The sequence below is a fragment of the Macrobrachium rosenbergii genome, chromosome 1, assembly GCF_040412425.1.
Source record: "Macrobrachium rosenbergii isolate ZJJX-2024 chromosome 1, ASM4041242v1, whole genome shotgun sequence".
In the NCBI taxonomy this organism is placed as follows: Eukaryota; Metazoa; Arthropoda; class Malacostraca; order Decapoda; family Palaemonidae; genus Macrobrachium; species Macrobrachium rosenbergii.
The window spans coordinates 49959136-49974293 of NC_089741.1; the positions used below are offsets into that span (position 1 = coordinate 49959136).

General features: G+C 34.1%; 2 protein-coding genes across 2 annotated transcripts in view; one reads left to right on the forward strand and one right to left on the reverse strand.

Annotated features, from left to right (window-relative positions):
- The window catches only part of Ddrgk1 (DDRGK domain containing 1), a 120686-nt gene that overhangs the window by 85324 nt on the left and 20204 nt on the right, over nt 1–15158 (forward strand). The gene's annotated exons all lie outside the window — the stretch shown is intronic.
- Nucleotides 6830–13958, reverse strand: LOC136837127 (uncharacterized). The gene is made up of 5 exons (XM_067101778.1): nt 13785–13958; nt 13149–13347; nt 10083–10222; nt 8430–8539; nt 6830–8086 (listed from the first exon to the last, which is right to left on the reverse strand). The coding sequence occupies exons 1-5, from the start codon at nt 13910–13912 to the stop codon at nt 7779–7781; spliced, it is 885 nt and encodes a 294-aa protein (XP_066957879.1). The 5' UTR covers nt 13913–13958; the 3' UTR covers nt 6830–7778.

A 15158-nucleotide genomic window follows, 5' to 3' on the forward strand; every position in this document is an offset into this window, starting at 1 on the left:
TCCGATAAACCTTGTTCTGGCATTTACCTTTCCGTCTTCATACAATGAAATCTTTATAGTATTCACACCATGTGTGTTATTCTTCCTCAAACAAGAGGCATTACTGTTTTAGTATTACAGTATATGTTGCAGCCATGGCGTTTCTGTAAGGGCCTTCAAAGCTCAAATGAAGAGTCATATGTACGTAGAACGATTCTCTCAACAGCCATTAAACTTGACTTTTACTTATAACTCTGATATGCCTGTTATGTAGAGGCAGTAAATACAGTATACGTGGTACAGTGTCTTTTTTTTTTATTTAATGAGGGAATTACCCTTAATGTCAAAGTAATGACCGTCTCTTGATGCCTAAGAATGAAAAGTTTTCGATTTAAGTGGGAGGAAGACTATATACGTTATCAAATAGGAAAAACAGACTCAAAGCGCTCTTATCTTATTTTTTAACAGAGCCACGGTAATAATATCTTAAAAAGGGTTTATACAAGTCTCTTGGTTGACGGCTTCAGTATAATAGCGGTACTTTTTAGTATTTTTTAAAGTGACTTTGACCACCTGTTTATATTAGATTAAAGACCTTACACCGATTTTACCAAATATAGGAGAATGGAAGCTTAAAATGAGATCCTAGAAAACATTTGCATTTTCATTTTAGAATTCTCTCCTAATTTGACAGTGACGGATAAGAAGACCCATCTTTCCGGTGACCCATGTGACCTGAATGGCCTTTTTGTTCTGTACGTTTTCATTTTTGACAATTGTATATTGCTTATTAAATTTTATGTCCAAAATTTTTAAAAGATTGCTCTGAATTGCTGATAAGTTTCGTGAATTAGATCATTGCTCATCGTCACCTTACTCATTTTCATTAGAGAGCTTGAACATTTTAAGAATATTGCAGAGACACTTTTGCAAACATTTGCCTTAGAATTATAACTCTTGGACAAATGGTTCTTATCACTTTGCGCTTGTTTTATAAGGGAGGGTGAAATTCAGGAAGTCGATTCCCGTTTTCGCTCTCCAGAGCTGATACAGCCAATCACTTATGGGTGGGAACGAGACAGCTGAGATAGCAGTGTTTTAAGGTTGTCTCTAGCCTATTAGCAGACGTCTTTTTTTTTTTTATTCTCAGGAGTGTTTTCGAAGAACCCTTTAAAAATATATGGTAGGAAATCTTTTAAAAGGCACAAGACTTTTATCATTGTTCACAGTTTTCTCTCGCATAAAAATGCACTTATGCATTTACCTGTTATATACAAATAAAAGACTCGTTATGTATTAGCGGACTTTTTTTTTTAGGTATTTCTTATTGAATCAGCAGCTGATTTTTTTCTCGCCACAAGTCGTGATCGCATTACTCCTAGTTCGGTGAGGGAGCATAATTATGAGGTAATTTTAGACTGAAAATCCCCAGGTATTTCTAGATTTCTTTCCAGTCGTTTAATCAACTTTTGTAGTGAACGCATGTTACACATTTAGTGGCATCAACATCAGGCCATAAACTAGTTTGTAGTTGATTTTATTGGAATTCGCAAAAAATGCTTGGGAAACAGAAGCCATCTTTGAAAGAGTAAAATGACAATAGGAAGAAGAAAGCTACAGATGATATACTAAGCTAAATGAACTGAAATGCTTACCCCGGGAAAAAAGAAACTCAAAGAAATTAGGAACTGCCGCTGAAGATTTTACATATCCCCTGCCATTTTTCATTTTGAATGTACGATGACATTGTGTGGTCTAAGCCAGGAGATTCAAAAAAAAAAAAAAAAGAAGAGGAAGAGAAATGGTTGAGGCTAATCTCTTAAGAAAGCAACATGAATGGCAACAGTTACCAGCATTTTATAAAGAACCAAGATCTGACTTGACTTTTCATCTTTCAACTTAGATGAGGTTCGAAAGAAACCAACTTTACTCTAAACATTTGTTCCATTACAAATGTCTAACTGATCCTCTTCCTGAGGTTTAATAACCTACGAAATGAGTAGAAATCGGTGCAGCTCGAGCTAATGGGGAGTCCCGCATCCAAGACCTAAAGAAGAGATCGCTCTTCTTTAAGTCTTGTATCCATCAGGTCGCCATTCCGCCCATCTACTCTCGAAATCGGTATTCTCCGGATCGCACGGTGCGGGGACTTGTTCCCCCTGTACTGCCAGGTTTTGGAATCCTTTTCATGCTTCCGCCTTTTTTCAGACTTACAGTCTTCCATATGTTCAGTGACGGTCTATCCCTTCCCTTGTGATCAAACCTCACACCTCTCTTTCACCTCTTTTCCTTTCCTTGTGGCCTGGGCTACTCAGGAGCATTAGGTTACATGTCCCGTAAGTCTCTGCATTAAAGATTGACCCTCCAGATTCGGTCAGCCGGAGACCAGGGCAACATCAAGACACGTCTCGCTGGTCAGGTGTCACAGACGTTACCGATCCAGGTGGAAGAAAGGCCGGGGGAGGTCAGCTTTAAAACTGTGGTAGCACCGCTAATATGATTGCCTTGTTGACACGTGGTGCGTACGTATGCACGTACGTAGCATCCATTCTTTGCTTAAGAGTGGTATGAAGGAAAATTATGAAGTCAGTATGAGGAAATTATTCCTCATACTTGTCGTATTACTGTGCAAATTTTCCTTCTTTCTTCTCCGCACTTGTTTCTTTGCAAATCAAACTTACGTCACAATATCGAAGGACAACACTGAAAGATGCAAATACTTTCATGTACAAAGAAATACGCATTTACAGTCTAACTCTTATTACGCCCTCTGAGGAGGATACCTGCAACGCACTTCTGTTGGCACAAATCTTTTATTCACTAGGTTTATTTAGTTCGTAAACCTCCACCTAAGGTATTTGACCTGAGATAATTTGAAGTACTTTTTTCTACAGCTCGCGTTTTGCGTTTTGCGTTACAAATTTTAAATATTTTGAGTTATTTACGTTAAGGTTTGTTGGCTATAGATGCTGTCTGGGCATTTTACATTTCAAGTGATAAAACCAATTGGCTATGGATGCTGTCTTGGCATTTTATAATTCAAGTCATAAAACCAATTTCCTATAGATGATGTCTGGGCACTTTACAATTCAAGTCAAGGAATCAGTTGATTTTTTTTTCCGGTAGGTGTTTTGAATTTCAAGGTAAGTGCCAGATAGTCGACCAGCTTTGACTCGGCTTGATTATTGTTAGGATTCGCTTGAATTCTATCGAACCTTTTACAAGCAATAGTAAATTGTTATTTGTACTTGTGTGTTTTTTTTAATTGTGAGAACTCATCCAATAAAATCATGTAATCTTCATTAGTCTGACATGATATTATTTAACCAGGTTTGATGGTTTAACCTTTTAAATTTGAATATCTACATATCCCACGGTATTAAGAATTGTCAGTGTATTAAAAATGATATTCATAGACGTTTATTTGCAAAACTGACTTTAATTTTGACATCTCTGCTTCATTGACCGCCCTTGTCTTATAATTTTATTTGTGCTTCCTCAACACTAATTAACAAAACCTCTCCTGTAATTATTCTTTCAAGTGACTTGGAGGTTCAGAGAGAAATTTGAAATATTATCGAAATCATATGATACTCGTCACCAACTGCATCCATATGGCTTGAAAAACAAAAATCTGGGAACTAAGCAGGGGCTAGAACTTTATGTTAAAAATATGTAAACTATACTTTTCTGTATTTGAGTTAATTAGTGTTAATTTGTATTTCTTGTATCAAAAGTATAAGCTACAATACTATCTAAACCCTGATTATTCGAATATCCATGCCTGGCATGTAACTTTCAGGCAAACCTAATTAATTTCGGCGAAGGAATTCTATTCTATGCAGACAGTTTGATAAAGTCAGTGCCGGTTCATGAAGTGAGGAAAACTACGACTGATTCAAATGACTTATTCTGATCATTAAGAAGAAAAACTGGTACCTAAAGTTGCATTTCTTGGATCTCGTAATTTTTTTTTTTTTTTTTTTTTTGCTAAAGCCGTTGTCCTAGCACTGCTTAGGAAGCAGAAGTATTTTTAGCTCGAGATTGTGGGGAGGTCGATGTGCATACCTCTTTGGCAAAATATGCTTAAAGAAACATACTATGCCAGCAGGGAATTAACCATCATATGAATTAACTTTACCAGGAACAATCTGTTACCAACGAATGTTATCGGAATCTACGTGGCGATACATGAACCTTTTTCAGTGATTAACTTACAGTATCAAAATACAAAATATGATTCTCATTGTTAACTGCCTCCACTAGAATCAGACCCGTAAAAAGAACCTTGCAAGTTTCCACAACATCGACAGAGGTCGTTTGGCTTCTCTCAACCTTCTGTTGTTATGGGGCCTTAGCTGTTTAACCCCTCACTGTCAAGGCAGAGCTAAATTCAGGTTATGAATACGTGAAAGCTAAACATTCAGATATTAAATGCTTCACTTTGAAGCATTTGAAAATATTTAACTTTGAAGCATTTTCAAAATACTTTTCATCTATTGCGTCACATCACATATTCATTCGTGTTGAATTTACAGTTGAATATATATCTTAAAATTAAATTATCACTGTGCTATTACTGTAATATTCATCAGTGGCATAAAGTTTATGTTCCTAAAATTTCTTCGTTTGTTCAGTAACGTGATATTCATACTAAAATTTGAGCATTGCTCTTAAAATTATTTCGTGGTTAGGACAACAAGATGCAGGCTAAGTTAATACTTAGGCGCATTCTCCATACAGACTTACGTATTTCATCGACTCGTGAATTATACTAGTAGTAATAGTTTTAATTTTAATATATCCAAATTATACCGTTAACTAAGCTATACTTCCCCTAATGTGGCTTTTGAAATCTGGTTTTAGGTTTTTACTGAATCGTAGTTACTATAGTTTACAGTCAAAATAAGTATTCCGTTTTCTTTTTAATTTCGTACTAGAGAAAACTATCATGACAGCTACCGATCTACAATATTTGCCTCTACACCCAAAGATTAGAGTTCATCCAACTTATCACTATTGCCAGAAGAGTATCTTGCATATATTACTTGAATTAATATTTTAACTGAACATTCATGGGCGGTATTGTAGGTAATACTCTGACTGGTTATGCTGTAAATATTATTGAGACGCCAGTTTTAGTAGCCATAACACCAGTCAGTCTACAAATACCAACTAGGTATAGCTTAGTATGGAGCAAAGCAACCACTTCTCAAATGATTTGATGAGAACTGACAGGTTAATACCTTCTGAGACTGCTGTCTCCAAGCCTCAGACTGTTCTTTATTGAAAACTGACATTCATTTGGGATTTCTGCGTCTTTTGCCCTCTCACTCATGTCCCTGGACAAGTTGCTAGATGGAGACTTTAAATATATTTTTTCAAGGAAACAAACAACCTCTGGAGAAGTGCTAAACCCTAAAGTTAATAGTATTGGAAAAACAGAGTGAAAAGAATGGCAGCCTCTGGTGTGGTGTAAAAATACAGATAGAAAATTAGAAAGAACGAGAACGATTATTTTTGGAGTGGCGTAACAATCCGTAAGAAAAAAAAATATAGGAAACTGTAGCTAGTGTTTGGCATCGTGCAAAATCCAGACGTTATTAAGAGCGGAAAGACAAAGAATGACAAGATCATGGGCGATGGAAACCTAGAAAATTACCGTAGATCGAAAGACCTTTGATTTTGGTAATATCCGTAAGTTGCCAGTCACCATTTAATTTCCGTAACGTCCACCGACTAGCTAATGAGTCGTTTTTTCCTAATTAATATTACATATCAAACGGAGAGAAATATCACACACCACTCTCCAAATTGTAGACAGTTCAAATGAAATAGTTCTGACTTTTTTAGAATTAATGAAAAGAATTTTTGTAAATATCAGTTTCCATTCGATCCACTTTGAGTTCGGTTTCTAAACGACTATTTTAACTTTTCTTTTTATGTTGTCCCATCTCTAGTGCATTTAGGAGATACTGTTTGTTTCTTATGAGCACCAAGTACCAACTTTTTATCCGATCCATTCTACTTAGCAAGGTGGATGAGTCATTGCCCAGTTTCTGCTGTGTGGGGGTTCAGATCTGACTAGGAAATAGAACTTCTTTTAGGAAAGTGTTTCCAAAAATACAGTAATTTGATGTCAGCTATTGAAGAATCATTGTAGCTACTAAAAATATGTGAATGGGACTTTAAAGATTTTTACTTATTTATTTGATTAGGATCAGTCTTTATTTATCCATTAGACATATATGACTACTACTCATTCAGCTTGACTTTGCATCAGAAAAAATTTTTGCCCTTACATTTAATTAGACAGATACTGTACCTAAAATGTTGTCTGCATTCACGTATGGTACATAAATGGTATATGTACCATAAGGTTTGAAATTTGGAAATAGTATACTGTACCATAAGGTTTGAAATTTGGAAATGAACATTTAATTTTGATAATCCTGTATTTGCAGTGAGTGGCAGTTTTTCACTTTGATCTTACTCTAATGGGGACAGATTTAATAATTTAGTAAGTAGTATGGAATTGGTTACATGTTTATCCTTATTATTTTGATAAATCCTGTATTTGCAGTGTGGCAGTTTTTCACTTTGATCTTGTGCTAACGGGGACAGATTTTATAATTTAGTAAGTAGTATGGAATTGGTTACATGTTTATCCTTATTAAATGTAAAGCAGTACAGTATAGGTTTGTTGAGCAACTTGGGATTATCTTTCAGACTGGTCAAGTGATAGACAGGTGGTGACATAGTACAGGATCTGGAGCTGTAATCATTGAGATATTTGGAGTCCTCCACAGTCACACTCAGCTACCTGGTTATGGGTAAATGAAACACTTGATATTGGCTATGTTTACATGATTATCCTTTTTAAGTGTACTGTAAAGCAGCTTTGGTTTGTCAAGTACCTTAATATTTCATCTTTGAGACAGATCAAGAGACAGACATGTGTGATCTCAAGCTGTAAACATTGAGATATTTGGAGTCCTCCACTTTTACACTCTGCTATGTAGCTTAGGTGAGGTAAAAATTGAAGCAAGGGAACGTTACTGGCATTAGAGCGCTAAATAGGAAGAGTCCAAAAGGAATGGATAAAAGGCAGAAAGCAGTGTAGCTGGAACAGAGAATGCTCCAAAAAACCTTCAGAGCCAGGTGTTCACCTGTATGAAAATCAGTAGATGCCTACATATGTGAATACATCAGAGGGACTGAGATACTGCATTCCTCACAATAAGGAACAAGTGAGGAAGATAATTTACAATATAAAATCATAGACAACATCAAAGAATCTCACTTTACTAAGTATCACTACAGTTGCTAATAAGGAGGATACAGCATTTGTTAAGGCTACTTTATACACATATCACACAGTATTATCAGAAACAAGTTATAAGTAACATACTAACTAAATAAAACACCAGAATAGAGTAAATGTAATGATACAAAACTTTCTCAGGAAAAACAACTCAAATATTGAATATCAATAAAATCCTACAATACATACTTCACTTTCCAGCAACTACACAATGGCTAATTTGTATCACAGTGTCACATCTGTACAGTGAGTTTTAAAGTTTTCATAAAGTATGAACCACTTATAGTAGCTTAAAGTAATTTCATGAAGTTTTTTATAATGCCACAAAATAAATAACTTAGGGCTTGTAATTAAACCTGTCAGCTTTGCTTCATACAGCCTTTATAGTCCTTAAAAAAATAATATACTCTTTACAGACTATATTCATGTACAACCTATGTACATGAATATATTGAAAATATAAAAAAGGCAGATATTAGGAATTCATTTTTCCTTTCATGAATTCATCAAATGTAATCATATTCCTTTCACTTCTTGAAACCCTTCTTCTAATACTTCTGGATGAATTCTTGCTGCACATTTTAGAGTATGTACCCTCATATTCTGGTGTACTTGGTATGACTGAAGAAACATCAAGGATTTCATGGCTTATGTCAGACTTATTCTTCTGAGTAGGTTCATTAGGTGATATCTGGGATTCATAATTTTCAATTATACTGACAAATGATCCGCTTCTTATTTTTGGTTTCTTTTTCAACTGTAATTTTTTCTCAGTTGATGCACCTAAAAATCAAATGCAATCTGAGTCTTTAATCTTTATAAAAAAAGGAAATAGTTTGAGAAAGCCAAAAATAACAAAAGGAATACATTATACATAACAGAAGAACTTCTAATTATGACTGCTCTTACATACTCGAAACAATTATTTAAAAAATCTTAATTCCTGAAATGAACATTATGATATTTAAATGTTTTAACAATTGCATTATGTAAAAAAAATTCTAAATGCATAAGAATCATACGTATAAATTTCATGCCTGGTGCAAAACATGATGTGCAGTTGCCTGCACATCATGGCTCAAATCTTCACAAATAAAAGGAATAAACATTATACATGTATACTTACTTGGAATGTTTGGTTTTTCCTCATTTTCAAATCTAAGAGATTCAAGAGTTGACATCATTTTTTCAGGATCCATAAGTGGGGCTGGAAGATTTTGGGTATCTTGCCCTAACCTGAAATGTCAGACATCACACAGTTTTATAATTTCATGAAAGGCAAAACAAATAAGAGAATTCACACCCCTTATTTCTTTCAAATCATGTCTCTGTTTTAAATATCAAATCACTATTTGCATCCCTTATAAACAATGGATTTTGTGAAAATAATCTCAGATTACATCAGTGTTCCATGTACACTGTAATATGAATCACTGCTTTATATATACACTTACATATTACTGAAAAGCATTTTACAAAAAGTTTTGGGTTGAAAGGCAGACAAACTTTCTCAACTTCATTAGTATGTACATGACAGTTTCCACTTCTTAGCATGCACCATACCACTGCCACGACCAAGCACTGTATTAGAAAAGCTAATCCAACTTAACTTCACTTTCATTTCAGTCCACCACAGGGTCCTCAGTATCGTAATACACCATCCTTAATAACCACATTTTCAAGGATACCACGCAACTCGGAAATTGCTACTTTTCTTGCTGAGTATTAGATTTCCAAAACATGTTTACTTTCACCTTGATTCAGAGAAAATTCAATGCCCAAACTACCAGAGACATGCAAAAATGGGGAAAGCTGGCACGGTGAGAGTCAATGGGTTCTTTCAACGTGGGCTGAGATGACTGCAGGATAAATTCCAAATTTTTGAAAATTTAATGTTTATACAGTGATCCTTTACCAAATGCCGGCCTTGGAGGATTGTCAAATAAATTAATTTTATAAATGAAATCAATTACACATACAGACAATCGGCCCATCTCAAAAAGGTTATTGATATCATTAAGGATTTAATAAAAATACCCTTAGTAAACTTGACTAAACTAATGTAACCTTGTCTATGTACTACTTACACGCAGAGAGAATTTATTATTGGTTCTGTAAGTAGCAGAGCAGTCTCTGTTAATCAGCAGCCAATTATGGATAAAATTGAAAAAGAGAAATCAGTCCAATCCCTACCCCATTCTAATCTATCCCAACCTTACCCCCATCCTAGCAATTTACTTAGATTACTAAGGCATCAAAAACTAAATAACAATTAAATAAATAAAAACTATAGAGTCCACACTAGGAATAATATAACAGCACTGCAGAATAAATACAGACCTATAACTTTATTTACTTGAAAGACACCCATAAATAATGCATTTTAGCAGGCAAAATATTTGTCATCACAACCACCACCTCTTAGCCTTACAATTTGTTAGCTATCTTTTTTTATTTTGGTATGAGAAATTACACAGTTAAAATATCACTTCCAGACAACTGCATCAGTGGTTAGTACTTTTCGTGAACAATTGGTTATTACACTCAACAATCACTTTATAAGTCTCTCAGGTATATTTTACCCAACAATACTCTGTCTCATGTCTCACACCTGTAAGAGATTCTATCCACAATATATTAAAAAATACATATCATAATATGTTAAACAACAGTGACAACAAACTTACAATTTTTCTTTTCAACGAAGCACATGAAACCCTAGTTAAAAATATTTTTTTACAACATAGATATAATAAATTTATCATTTCATAAACTATACCTTTTCCTCACAAGCAGTTCTAAGAGTTTTGCACTCCCAAGTCGGCCATTTGTATACCTATGCCATCGTGCAATCACAGCTTTATCATGTCGTTCAATTTCACGTTCATTTTCAGGAACCCATGTTGATTTCAAAAGTTTCTGAAATCATAAAATCAATATAAACTACCATGCTATAGCAGACACATTTTATTTCTCAACCTTAATCTTTGGGGTTATCATTAACAAGTAGTTTAACCAAACCACTGACTAATTTACTTAACTCTCACAGGGCTGGCCCAAAAGGATTTGTCTTTATTTATGATAAAGTTATTACACAACTGCTATGATAACAGGAAGTATGAACATAATGCCAAGCAAGGAAGTCCCTAATCAATTATTGTTTTACAAGGCCCTCTACAGCAGTTAAAGTTCATCATGCATGATTGGAGGGCCAGCACAGCATGTAAAATGAGAGGTTGCTCATAAGGAGACAATAAAACTGCTCTAAAAAATCTAGGTGTTCTCTTGTAGATTCAGATCCTCATATTATTCTACTGATGTATTAAGGCAATCACAGAAGTCAATGGAAATTTGTCCTTTCTTTGTGCTGATTTGAAAATAATGACCTTTTCATAAGAATGGCTAAGATCTCAAGTCATAAAGGAAATGAAGTTAAATTGTTGTTTGACTACTGTATCTAAATATGAACCTGCAACACTTAAGAAAAGAGAAGTGAGATAAAATAACAAAAGGAAAAGGCATTTAGCTGAACATAGTGGGATTTGGGAGAAGGGAACTCGCATTTTAAGTAATAAAGTATTGGGTTTGAAATATTTTGTTTCACAACCGACCAACTACTGTACATATAACTGGTCCAAACCCATATTTAGGAGGGACAGAATGAACTGCGCTAGCTGAAAACATAAAGAGCTGCCACAATATCTCAGGAAATATTTCCTGGAACTTTTGTATTGAAGTTAAATAAAGATGAAACTCTTAATGATTACAGCAACCTTGATATTTTAATACCATCTGACAGAAACACTACAAAATCATCCAGTTCAGAATCATCTCATTATAAAAGCAATGATGATGGTGATGTCTCCTCTTTATTGGGTGACTGGTCTTCAGTAGGTCATACAAGGAATCACTGTTTATACTTGGGACCCTGGCATGAAATTTAGTTCAAAATCAAGAAGATAGTATCTACATGAATTCCTCTCATTAACACAAAGAAGAAGAAACCAGAGCAAAATTTGTGTGTGTTTGCATGCTTATCAGTACTCAATAAAAGCATTCCAATGCCAATGAACTTAATCCCCCCATCATACCATTGTTTTGTACATATGGGGATATATGGTGTCGTCGCCTTAACCAGCAGCACATACAGGAAGGATAACAAAGGGAAAGAAGGTAAGGCATAATGACGGAAAGTGGAAATTTGGGTTTTTAATGTTCTGTGTTACTTATGTTGTCCACATAAAAATATTTATCAGAACCCCCAAAACAGAGGGGTAGAGTTTCCCACTGTCTCAGAACCTAACCTCCCTTATTACCATTGATTCTTATGGGGAAACTGTGATAGTGTTACATAATTTCCATTTACACAACATCTTTAGGAATATCCCCCTGTAAATGGAGAGTTATCTGTACTGTAAATGCATTAGCACTAGTGAATTACTGTTTGGGTGGAAAGGGTGGTTATTCTTGGGTACGTTACCTACCACAAGAGCAAAAATTATTTGATATAGTTTCGCATATCATCTGCAAGTGAGTCTGGTTATAACTGGAACGTTTTAAATTGATGGTAATACACAATATAATGGATGGTACAATGGCCTTCAAGTGTCAGCTAGAATCGTTTTTATGGAAATGAATCCTCTTCCGCCATATGGGGATAGTGCCTTCAGTGCACCTCACATGGTGCACTGTAGGCATTACTTATGCATCTTTGCAGTGCCCCTTCAGCTCCCAGCTGCACACTCTTTCTGTCCTTTCACTGTACCTCCATTCATATTCTCTTCCAACTGATTTTCCACCCTCTCTAACAATTGTTTCACAGTGCAACTGTGAGGTTTTCCTCCTGTTACACCTTTCAAACCTTCTTACTGTGATTTCCCTTTCAGTGCTGAATAACCTAAGAGGTCCCAGCACTTGGCCTTTGGCTAAATTTTATATTCTATTCTATTGGATCCTCTTCAGACAAAGGACATCATCTAACTATGGATCATTTCTATACAAGTCTCACTAAAGCAGACACCTTGAATGAAGAGCAAACTCATTGTTTACTGGAACTCTCAGACTAAACCATTAAGAAGTGTCAAAAAGGAGTAAAACGTACAAAGCTGCAAAGAAAAGAAGTGAAATGGTAGCAGCTTTCTGTGAAAATCTATGGCCTTGAAATGGAATGATAAAAAAGTCACTATTCTGAACAAATGGCTTGCTAACTGCACTTACTATACAGTTGTGTAAACCAATCTTAAAATCTTTTGTACCCTTCCACACCTGCAAGCAACAAGACAAAAAAGTTTTATCGTAAAAAACTGTTTAGGCATCTAGGCATATGTTATGACACTGCTAAATACTTATCCATACATTACGAACTAGAAACGGGAAGATGACTAAAGTAAATTTTATCATTTCCCTACTGAAAAAAATTATAGGTAAGTATGCCACTAACTTACCTATTCCAAGTACACCTAGTAAAAGATGTACTTGGCTGGCATTTTCCTGAATATTGTTCCCCTACCCACTCCCAACCGTGAAACACTAATCTGAATGTGTCCTCAATGACAAACAATATAAGAATGGGGAACTCATATTGGTACTAAGTGGCACTGGAGTGTGTGTGCTACACCTTGCTCAGAGACTGGGATACAAAATACAGAAGAACCCATACCTACATTCATTCACTGGTATGAGATAATAAATAAGATAATTTTTTTATTTTAATTTTCATATTTTAACCTTTAACATTTAAAAAAAATAATAATAACTCAAATGCATTGTACACTGTACCATCAAAGTTACAAGGTTTATAAGCAAACTGCTTTATACTATTAGGATAAATGTAATATATCTTTACCTTAACTCCATTTGGAGAAACTGGAAAGGCTACTGATAGTGCATCAGGTGTCCATTCATCAGGATCTGTATGATGCAGGTATTTCAGCTGTTCCTTCATTTCCCAAGTTAGTAAGTTTTCTTCAGCAGGTTCATATACCTTGAAATACTTGTGTTTTATAGTTTTTTGTTGAATGAACCGTTGGTGCTTAACCGCCTCGCTGAAAAAATCAAACATACTGCGTAAGCATTTACTAAAAACATGCACAAAAAGTGAGCCTCAACAATACTTCAAATTAAAAACGAACATTTTTCTATGTACTAACTTGATGCTAATGCATGTGTACTGAAATTCCCCCCTCCGAAAAAAGAAGTCATAAGCTAATTTAGGTAGTTCTTCAGAGTACTGTATATAGTCTATAATTTTTAAGAGCACCAACAACTGTATTAATAATTAAAAATCTTACCACACAATACCCATCAGATGGGAATAATCAATATACCATCAAATCTCTCACCATAAAATACAAACCAGCTGGGAATAATCAACACACCAAATTAACATACAGTATAGACAGATAGAGAACAAAATGAAATTCAAATTTTTCAAACCACTGACATTATCAGCAATTAGAAATTTATTTTAAAAAGCACCTACCTCTCAATATTACCAATATGATGCTGTAATTCTTCAAGGGAAGCACTTGACATCTCTTCAGGGTCTTCCTGTAAGAGGTCATCCATTTCCTTTTTAGACAGGGATGAGTTTCTGGAAAAGTTGGGCATACGCCTAGCTGAAAAAAAGTAATTCCCAAGTTTTTCATTAAAACTAGATATGGGGCATAATTTTAAATATTTTTTATTTTATGAATACAATGCCCATACATTACCTTATATGAGTATTACTGTCTTCTGTGCACTGGTTGAACAAAAGAAAATATTCCTAAAAATATATATTATATATATATATACTGTATCTGTGTAAATATATATATATACATACATATATATATATATATATATATATATATATATATACATATATATATATATATATATACATACATTAAATATATATACATATATACTTAAACATATACATATACAGTACATATATGCATATACATTATCTATATATATACAGGCAGTCCCAGGTTTCTGCGGGGGTTCTGTTTTTCTTCGCTTGTCGTAAACCGAAAAAATTGTCAAAAATCGTCAAAATCCTAAGAAAACCTTTTACTTCTAATGCTTTGGGAAATTGGAAAGTGATGTAAACTGCATTTTATTGAGTTTTCATCACAAAAACCTCCAAATTTTTATTATTCTGCCATTTTGGAGCCATATTTCTTCCGTTGGATTGGCGTACGACACGCCGTAACCCGAACATGCATCAGAACCGAGAAATAATTTCTGATGAATATATTTGATAAGCGTCGTAACCCTCGTAAGCGGACCGTCATAAACCAGGGAAGCCTGCGGACCTGTCATATATAAATATATATATATATATATATATATATATATATATATATATATATCAAACTACAAAGTCTACCCCAAAAGCCAAATCAAGACTAAAAGAAGGCCTGTACATACATATATATATATACATAGTATATATGTGTGAGTATATAGTATATATATATATATATATATATATATATATATATATATATATATATATATATATATATATATATATATATATATATATATATCAAGACTATATAATCTATATATATAAATATAAAGTCCTATCAAAAGAATATATATACCCCCATACAAATATTAAAAAGCATGTTATAAAAAAAAAGAATATATATATACATAGTATATGTATATATATATATACATGTGTGTGTATTAGTAAATATATATATATATATATATATATATATATATATATATATATATATATATATATATATATATATATATATAATATAATATAATAGTCACAGGGGTGACCTTTGGAAAACACATATGATGACCTGGCAGGGCACTTCGCTGTAGAGCGGTGGTGCAGTGCAAA